This window comes from Bradysia coprophila (genome assembly GCF_014529535.1).
Source record: "Bradysia coprophila strain Holo2 chromosome IV unlocalized genomic scaffold, BU_Bcop_v1 contig_5, whole genome shotgun sequence".
NCBI lineage: Eukaryota > Metazoa > Arthropoda > Insecta > Diptera > Sciaridae > Bradysia > Bradysia coprophila.
The window spans coordinates 828,935-839,174 of NW_023503374.1; the positions used below are offsets into that span (position 1 = coordinate 828,935).

At 33.5% G+C, this 10,240-nt stretch overlaps 1 protein-coding gene across 4 annotated transcripts in view; it reads left to right on the plus strand.

The window, feature by feature from the left end:
* Positions 1–7,549, plus strand: part of LOC119071459 (putative uncharacterized protein DDB_G0271606) — a 212,140-nt gene extending 204,591 nt beyond the window's left edge. For 3 of the 4 annotated variants that reach the window (XM_037176312.1, XM_037176311.1, XM_037176314.1), the window contains 3 exons: positions 2,629–2,877; positions 3,181–3,257; positions 7,440–7,549. In XM_037176312.1, the coding sequence (XP_037032207.1) occupies positions 2,629–2,877; positions 3,181–3,257; positions 7,440–7,517 (404 nt within the window). In that variant the 3' untranslated portion in view covers positions 7,518–7,549. The remainder of the gene's footprint in view (positions 1–2,628; positions 2,878–3,180; positions 3,258–7,439) is intronic. The other variant, XM_037176315.1, reaches the window with a different exon arrangement.
* Positions 7,550–10,240: the final 2,691 nt, after the last annotated feature.

Genomic DNA, 10,240 nt, shown 5'->3' on the forward strand with positions numbered 1-10,240 from the left:
GGATTACTTCCTTATGGTTGGTATTCAATACAGAAAGATTATTACAGCAAGACTATTCAACAACCAAAAAGTTACTGCCAAAAAGATACCGCCAAATCGCTTATTATCGACTTTCTGTATAGAGACGATAGAATTTCTACTTCATATATAGAGACGATAGAATTTGGTTTTTGGCCTTATGAAGAAACGTTGATTTCCCGAAGAAACGATGAGAAGAAATGGTGAGTTCCTGAAAGAACGATTAGAACCTTCCGTCTCCGTTTCTTCAGGAACTTGTTATTTCTTATGAATTCACCGTTTCTTCTCGTTGTTTCTTCAGGAAGTCATCGTTTTTACAGAAAGTCAGCGCTTTTTACATAAAACGGCGACATCCTGAAGAAACTGTGACTTTCTGAAGAAACGACGAGAAGAAACGGCGAGTTCCTGAAGAAACGGTGACTTCCTGAAGAAACAGCGACTTCTTGAAGAAACGGCGACTACTCGCCGTTTCTTCAGGAAGTCGCCGATACTCATGTCGTCGAAATTTCAGGACAATATAAGGAGTCTCCACCTAGTTTAATGGCTTCCACTGGAACACCATCTTCTCCTGGAGACTTTTTGTTTTTCATCTCGGCTACTGCGGCCTTGACTTCATCAACAGTTATGTCGGGCATATCCTCCGATCCCACGTTTCTTATTATTGGTCTATCTTCGGTTTCTTCCGTTGGGCTCTGTCTTGCTGAAGAAAACAAATTCTCATAAAATTCTGTTGCAATGTTTAATATCGCATTTCGATCCGTTTGGATCGTTCCTGTTTTGTCTCGTAATTTGAAGATTTCTTTTTTGGCGTTTGTCATTTTTCTCCGTAGGACTTTCATATTACAGTTAGCTTCAATTATGTTTTGAGCCAATTGGACATTATATTTTCTTTCATCTGATCTCCTTGCTTTGTTGATACTTTTAGACAAGTTCCGGTATTCCACCGAATCTCGTCCTCCGTTTTTTACCAACTCTGCTCTGCTTGCGATCAGGTCTAATGTTTCTCTGCTGAGTTTTGATTCTTTCCCTTGGACGGATTTGCATTTGGATTTCATGAAACCCATTATTGTATCGACGATTTTGGTATTCAATTCGTCCAATGTTTCACATTGATTGTTGACGTTATCTAATTCGGCAGTCATTTTCGTAGCAAATTCTTCATTTTGTGTGTAAAGCCGTTGTACGTCAATCCTTTCACTTTTTTGAACTAGTTGTGATCTTTGAAATCTGGTATTTAACGTGACTCTTGCACGAACCATTCGGTGATCACTACCGGTTGAAAAATTGTTTAGGACCGTAACGTTCTTAACGGTTGACTTACAGCCAGTTATGATGTAATCGATCTCATTTTTCGTTACACCATCTGCACTAGCCCAAGTCCATTTACGTTGAGGCTTTCCTGCAAAAAATGAATTCATTGCGTACAAATTGTGTTGCTGTAGGAAGTTGAGTAAAACATTTCCACGCTCATTTCTTTGGTCGTTGCTAAAACTGCCAATAGAAACTTCGGAGTCTTCTTCTCGTTTTCCCAGCTTCGCATTGAAATCACCGATGAGATATTGGTAATGTGATGGGTTTTCGTCCAGAGCTTTCTCGACATCTTCATAGAATCTTTCTACTTCTTCGTCATCATGGGTGGACGTGGGTGCGTAAACCTGAATTAATTTGACACTGTATCTGTTATTTATCTTCAGGCTTACGTATATCACTCGATCGGATATGCTTTTCGTGTGAGTTATGCGATCCGACCACCGCTTGTTTATGAACAATCCGACACCGTGCATCAGCATCTGACTATCACTTCCTCGGTAGAAGAATGTATGCCCTGATTGTAATTTCAGGCATTCCTCTCCAGGTTTTCTCACTTCGCTCACTCCCACAACATCCCATTTTATCTTTTCTAGCTCTTCTTCCATTTCTTGCATTTTTTGTCTTGACGACAATGTTCTGGCATTATATGTGGCAATGTATAATTCGTTGTGGCTTCGTTTGAAGGTTTTTAGCATTAAAACACCACGCTTGCTACTGCGGGTTGGTGAGTATGAAAGCTTTACTTTGCTCGCCCCCGGTAATCCCCGAGCTCTGACCCGCGCATTTCTGCACGTACCGGGACCACAGTGCCTATCAAAGTGCACAGTGCCCGACGGGGTAGTGTTACTCTTTTTGAACATTCTTTTCCATAAAGCTTTGCCCATTCTTTTGAACCTATCTGAGCAAAAGGTTATTGACGTCTTTTAAAGGACGTCGTTGAAAAGCTTAACCTAGTAGCTAATAAGAATTCTGGGATCGTTCTATCCTTGGGTTTCCTGATCGTGTTGTTTCGCCTCAACGTTGGTCCCTTAACCCCTCTTTTTTTTTATTGGAAATCGATACATTATAAATATCTTCTTGTTTTCATCAATAAGCAGTTGTTGTTCACCGGAAATTATAAGTGTGTCATCTAATGTTCCATCCATATTGTAAATAATGCATTACACGCACCAAAAAACAAAACTTGAAGAACTCATCACACTCATTTGTGCAAAGAAAAATACAATTGTCGCAAAAGACCCAGAAAATCCATCGAATACCATGGTCCGAATAACACTTTTGTTTTACTTCTATTTCAAGGTGGCAATGGTAACATGAACTCTTCCGAATTCGTACGCCAAGAACTTCGAGCTGTTGTGAATAGTCGATCGCAACAATCGAATCAGAGCCCACTCGGTAACAGCGGTGGTGGAATGGGCCAAGGACCAATGGTTGGCAATAACAATAACAATCAAATGAATCTGGCCCAGCAACAAATGTCCGGAACACCCATTCTGAATACGACAACCGATCCGACACTTGGTTTCAATTTCGAAATGACGCAAACTGGTGAGTGCAGTGATTTTGGTATTGTTTATCATTCCGACGAGGAAGTCTGTAAATAATATTAGTTAATTCATATTTTTCTTTGGTTTGACTAAATTAGAGATTGAACTAATTCTAAAAAATGAAAATCGTAAAGTTTATGTCCACTTTATGCTCGGTGTAAATATTTTTAAAAAAATTTTTTTCTTCAATTTTTGTATTTTAAACTGAAACCATTTTTTTGGACCATTTAATGTAAATAAAACATTATGGCTTTTGGGAGTGTATGAATGTATGTCTCTTGTGTTTTCTTTAAACCAAATCTAGGTACTTCAGTTATTGATTCAAAGCTATCTACTACTCAATGGACAACTGGCGATACGGCATCTTCCGTTTCGTTGATGGTAAGATTAGCGAAAAAAAAATAATTTCTTTAACTGTTGCCGTGCCAGCTTTTTTTAACGAAATTTTTTTTCTTACTTTTCAACTTTTCTTTATTGCAAATTAGTTTGCTGTGTGACTTTATTTACATTCAATTTACAATTTACTTAGAGTAGAAGAGCTAACTACAATTTACTGGAACACTCATTAAAATAGTGCAAGACGTTTTTCTGTATGTCAAAGGCTGTAAAGCTGCCTATATCATTTCTGTATTTCTTTGTTGTGTAAGTAGGAGAAGATTTCATTCACTTAAATAATACTTCAGTCAAGTTCACTCTATGAAACAAAAGGGACGTGTTAACAAAATTGTAACAATGGTATCGTTCATATTTTGATTTCAATAGAATCCACTGTCTGTGGAGACAACTGTGGAGTCTGTGGAGATAGACGTGCATTTACGCCACATTCTACTTACCACTGTAATGGGATTTTAAAGGCGGCTAACTCCCAAGCCGTTTGGTTTTCGTAGTGGTCGAAAGTGCACACCAAAGCATGAAAATAATAATTTTTCTCGTTTTCGTTTTTCGCCACTTCTATCGAATATACCTTTTTTCTGCTGAATTATTGAAATTGAGAACGACGTTTATTCGACGTTTTTATTATACAAGATAAAGTTCTATGTAATGTAACGACATCACAATATCGATCACAAATATTTGAAGATCCAGAGTTGAATTCATGAAACACAAGGAGGGTATCTTCTAAAAAAACAGAAGACCGAAATCGGACGCATTTTCTATTGGAATTTTTTATAAGTGCCTAGAAAGGTAATCAACCCTAGAAGCCAAAACCACTTTCAAAAAAATTCTTCGAAGCTTTTGTAGCTAGTGTGAGGTGATCAAAAACCAAAAACTTGCACTTTTCTTTCAAAAATTTCTCAAGTTACACGAGCCGTACAGGGTCGTGTGGGGTGTCATTAGAAAGGTAATTGCATGTCCGGAAATAAGACTTACTTAAAATGTAATTGCATATTCTTTTAGGGCAAATAGATATTATTGGGGTTTGGAAGCATCTACGACGAATTAAGAGAAATGTTTAAGTGCTTATATTGAATCGCAGATGCAACCAAACTTCCGTAAGCTCTACTTTCCCTGAAAGTATATGCAATTACCTTACTAATGACACCCCACACGACCATGTACGTTTCGTGTACCTCGAGAAATTTCTGTAAGAAAAGTGTAAGTTTTCAGCCTTTTTTCGGTTGAAAACTTCAACTGTGCATATCTCAGTGTGGATGAATTGCAAACCCATTAAGACACTACTTGTTCCCGGAAGTGCATGCAATTACCTTTCTAATGACACCCCACACGACCCTGTACGGCTCGTGTAACTGAAGAAATTTTGTAAGAAAAGTGCAAGTTTTTGGTTTTTGATCACTTCACACAAGCCACAAGCTTCGAAGAATTTTTTTGAAAGTGGTTTTGTTAGAATTGTTTGTATTGTATGTTTTAAGTCATACAACGAAAATAAGTAATCGATCTTTAGAATAGAAACGCATAGCCTACTGTGATTTCATCAGGTTCCGAATATTTTCTATGATCACGCTAGAAGCAGTGCTGTGGCTAAGGCGATCCTGTTTATTTTTTTCCTGACTTTATTAATTGTAGAATAATGCACTAGAATCTTACGAAAATTACACCTTTTTGGTCTGAGTAACGTATACTATTTTATATTCAGGCGCACCAAGACACATTCCGAAAGAAAGATGAAACAACTGAAACGAAAAAATGGGAAAAAGATTTTTCGTTTTGCCTGATCTGGTGACGTTTTTGGTCCGCCTGAATATAAAAATTCTTTTTGTTTTTTACACTTAACGCATGATGAGTTTATTTAGTGTACATGTTGCTACAAATAATTATAAATTAACATCATTCAACACTATTCGCACAAAGTGCTATTAGTCTTTATTTGACTATTTGCTCTTTTTGCGATTAGTCTTTATTTCAATATTTGCACTTATCAAATAAACAGAAAAGCTTCGTATGATACTAGCATTGACTTAAATCATTAAAATGTAACTTTTGTTGTTTCGTATGATGTTTTGACATAATCACCATCTTCTACAAACATTTACAACACCCTCTTCTTCAAATACTTTGTAAAAGAAAGCTGCACTCTTCTCTACAAACACTTTGTAAAAGGAAGCATCACTCTTCTCTACAAACACTTTGTAAAAGGAAGCAGCACTCTTCTCTACATACACTTTGTAAAAGGAAGCATCACTCTACTCTACAAACACTTTGTTAAAGGAAGCAACACTCGACTCTGCAAACACTTTGTAAAAGGAAGCAGCACTCTTATTTACATACACTTTGTAAAATGAAGCATCACTATACTCTACAAACACTTTGTAAAAGGAAGTCGCACTCTACTCTACAAACACTTTGTAAAATGAAGCAACACTCCACTCTGCAAACACTTTGTAAAAGGAATCAGCACTCTTCTCTACATACACTTTGTAAAAGGAAGCATCACTCGACTCTGCAAACACTTTGTAAAAGGAAGCAACACTCGACTCTGCAAACACTTTGTAAAAGGAAGCAATCACTATCATCTACAAACACTTTGTGAAATGAAGCAGCACTATTCATTTCAAAAACTTGTAAAAGTGAACATAACTCTCATCTACAAGCAATTTGTAGAAGGAAGCTTCACTCTACTCTACAAACTTTTTGTAAAATCCTTCTCTGCAAACACTTGGTAGAAGTAAGGAGCAATATCTTCTACAAACACTTTGTAAAAGGAAGCAATCACTATTATGTACAAACACTTTGTAAAACTGTTTGTAGTAGACGACGATGCTACCTTTTACAACATGTCAATACGTAGTACGAAACATTAATTACATTTTCATGTTTTAAGTCAATGATGACTTCATAAATAACATAATAAAAAGCTTTTCAGTCTAGTGAAATAAAGACTAATCGCTCTTTGTGCGAATAGCCTTTTCGATTCGTTTATCGGTACACTTATTGTCCTGAACTTCAGAATGGTTGTGGCTTCACTATTTTCGATATTGCTGGGCCGTAATATGAAAATCATACTTTTGAGTTTTTTTTTGCTAAAGCAAATGCAACTGCAATAATAATTTTCTTCAATTACACGAGCCGTACAGGTTGAGAAGTGCCATTAGAAAGATCACATATACTATTAAGCCGAATAGGAACTTATTGGTTTAAAAATTCATCCACACTGATGGATGAGTTTTAAACCCAATAAGTCCCTATTTTATCAGCCACACAAGCTTCAAAGTATTTTTTCGAAAGTGGTTTTGGCTTCTTTCGTCGAATCCTTTCTAGGCAATACAAAAGAGTCCACTGGAAAATGCGTCCGATTTCGGCAGGTCGTTTTTCAAAAGAACCTCTTTATTCATTTCACATGCATTACCAATGTTAAGACATTTTCGTATTTTATATGCAGATATTAACATGGATATTGCATTGAGGAATGAATATCATCAATGAGCAGAAAAGTCGATATTTTTTATATTTTCGACATACAGTTGGCTTTCAGTTCTGAACATATTTGTCATTTTTTAGAGTTTTAAAAGTCATCGATGTTCCCAGTCAATAAAGTGTTTCCAGGTTATGATTCTTTGGCACAAAATTTGGAAATCGCTTAGCGAATTCAAATTTTCCGCCAAAATTTCATACCGGAAATCATTTAAATGACTGGTAACATCAATGACCGTTAAAACTGTGATAAATCGAAAATTCTGTTTTCGAAACGTGAACAAATTGTAAAAAGTCAATCTGAACAAATATGAAATTAAAAATGTTGAAAATTTGAAGATTTTTGTTTTGAAGCACTAGACTTTGATGATCGATATAGAAAAACGGTACATTTTTTAGACACAACGTCATAATAAAGGTATGCATCGATTAAAAATAGAAAAAACACAAAAGAAAAATGTCGCTTGTGGCTCATTGAATTGTTCTCGTTGAAACTGTGCCGTATTTACTTTTCTCCACTGTAACCGGTTTTAAACAACAACTGTTTGTAACACCTGTCCATGTTGTCAAAAGTCTACAGCACTTACCATCTGTAGTAAGATACTAACTAACTTCACTTCACAAAAGTAGTTTCTATTAATCTTAACGTAAGTCAATTATTTCCAATTTCTCATCAATTTTTATTTGTTTCAGCCGATTACTACGGAGGAAGTACCAACCGGTGACCCTAAAAACTCATCGCTACTTCTCCAAAAATTATTATCTGAATAATTAAAGTGTTTAGTTAAATAAATGACCAAAAAATAAACTGATTGAGATGGTAAAAAAGCGAATTATTGCAAACAACGCAAAAAACTGACGAAAAAATAAAGACAAAAAATTAAAATGACAGACTTTATGAATGAATAAAAGAAACAAATAAATTAACAAACTGACAAACAATGTTGTGAATTAAAATTGTTAATCCTAAAAGAAAGCAAGAAAGAAAAAACAAACTTTAAAGAAAAATGTTAGAAAGAAAAACAAACGAAAATGTGATGTTGTACTATTTGTTATAAATAATTTAAAAAAATGAAGGAAAATTGTAAATATGAATATTTAAAACTATAAAGAAAAGAAAGAGAAAAAAAGATGAAAGAAAGTTGTAAAATGTATATTTATAAATAAAAACAAAAGATAAATACAAAAATAATACAAAGAAACTAAATAATTACTGAAACTTGTTGATAAAAAGATTATTATTCAGCTAATAGAAATACCTCTATTTAAGTTCAAATTAAATTAACAAAAACAAAACAAAAAATTAATACAAAATAAAAGAATTATGCGGGAGTCAAATGATAGAGAGAGAAATGATGATGAAATAAATTGTGACAAAGAGAAATAAATTTTCAAACCATAAACCCTTCCCCCAAAAGAATATAACAGGAATGGTAAGTGGAAAACGGCAAAATATATTTATACATAATTAATGAAAGAACGAATAAATGTTAAATTATGCAAAATAAAATGCTAACTAATAATCAGCATTATTCGATCACTTAGCTATATAGCTCTTTTTATACAGTTTAAAAACGAGATACAAACAATTTATTTATTTGTGATACTTAATTTAATAAAAAAAATTTAGTTAAAATAATTTTTTTTTAGAGTTAAAGAAATGATTTAATTGTTTTTAATTGCTTTATTGGTAAAACTAAACAAAACGTTGGCAAGTCAGTTTTCAATTTTAATCAATCGAAATATCAATTGACAACGTTTCAGTTAACCATTTACCTTTTTTTACCATTTTAAAAAAATATAAATAAAATCGATAAAGCACCGTCTTTGTATATACACAACCTTTGTACAAAATAGTTTCAATTTATTTCATATTGGTATTTAAAGTGGACATTTTTTTCTTCTTTATGATTTATTACGAAACACATGAAAAGCAAGACAAAATTTGATTACGTTCAGTCGAATTCCCGAACTATTTATATAAGTTTTCTTTACATTTAGAGAAAAGAAAAGACATCACATTTGCTTCAAACATTTTTTTTTCTCTGAGATGAGTGCTTTTTCCTTAATACAGTGGTCACTACTGGATCTTTAATGTGCTTCAGGGCTGTTTATTTCCTTACCTTCAACAAGCTGAAATCTCAGAAATCTAGATCTCTCTGAAAACGGGTAAAATTTGAATATTTAAATTCACCAAAAATATATCTAACAGCCAAATTATTGTGTCGCTACAATAGTTTAACTCAATTTCAGATATATCTTTTGACTCGGACGACGGAACATGATATTACTAACAAATAACAAATAATAATACATCAATAGGAAGTTTGTGATGTTACAAGACCGATGAAGTTTGGGGAAGTATACAGAGTTGATTTAAAATACCTGAATGTAGTTTGGAAAGGTAGAGAAGGCAACTTATTCAATACATTATTAATCTACTGCAACCACTTGTTCAACGTCAGAAATAATGCAACAAAGATTGGATCGCATAATTTCCAAATAAGAAGGTACCATTTGACAGTCAACATAAAATTTATGCTTTTCTATCAGTGGATAGGAGTGTCGATTGTGTGGCGCAATCGCATAATGCCAGCAGATCTTTCAATAGTTTTTAACAATTAATTTGATGTTCGATTTACATTTATTTTTTAAACACTTTTCTTTAGAAGAATGTTTGTATTTTACCTCTCCTCCGGTATTTATTTTCCATCATCCATAGTACCGAAATTAACAAATTTTTCCTGAATTAAACCTGAATTACAAAATTTTTGTCTGTAAAAAAAATGTGAAAAACAATTTAGAATTTTAGAACAAAAAAAGACCTCACACTTGAATCAGTTTTGATATTTGTACAACTCTAATTAACACAAAAAAAAGATTTATTGAAAAAGTTGAAACAAACCCAACCAACAAACAATTCATGTGTTAGATACAACAACAACAAAAATCTTGAAATACATATAGTACATGAAAAAGTGCATTACAGGCTTTAAATTTAAATGAAACAAATCTATATATTCATAATCCACAAAGAACACAAAAAAGAACATAGAAATTAAATGAAGAGTTACACAAAACAAAAAGTAAAATAATTAAAAAAAAAACATAAAAGATAATACAGTCGTTAACTTTTAAAAATGTTTGTTTTCAGTTTATTTAGCTTATCCTTCTGTCACATCTTTTGACAGCTTTTTACGTGTTAGTACGTTTTCTTTCCCAGCAGTAAAAACCCTATCCCAGCAAAAAAAAGAAACTGTATCGAATGCCGCAATCGCATTTAAAAACGAACATTCGGTGAAATACTTTTTTGTCACACCAAATGTTTATCATTTTATACAAATATGTTCTTCTTTATAATAACACAACATCGGTGATTTGCATGTAATTTAAACAGAACCAAATCAATTGTTTATTTGTTACATTTACATTATGCAAGAGAAATGTCCCATTCTTTTTCCAAATTTGTGTACTCAAGCGAAAGAAATTGTCAT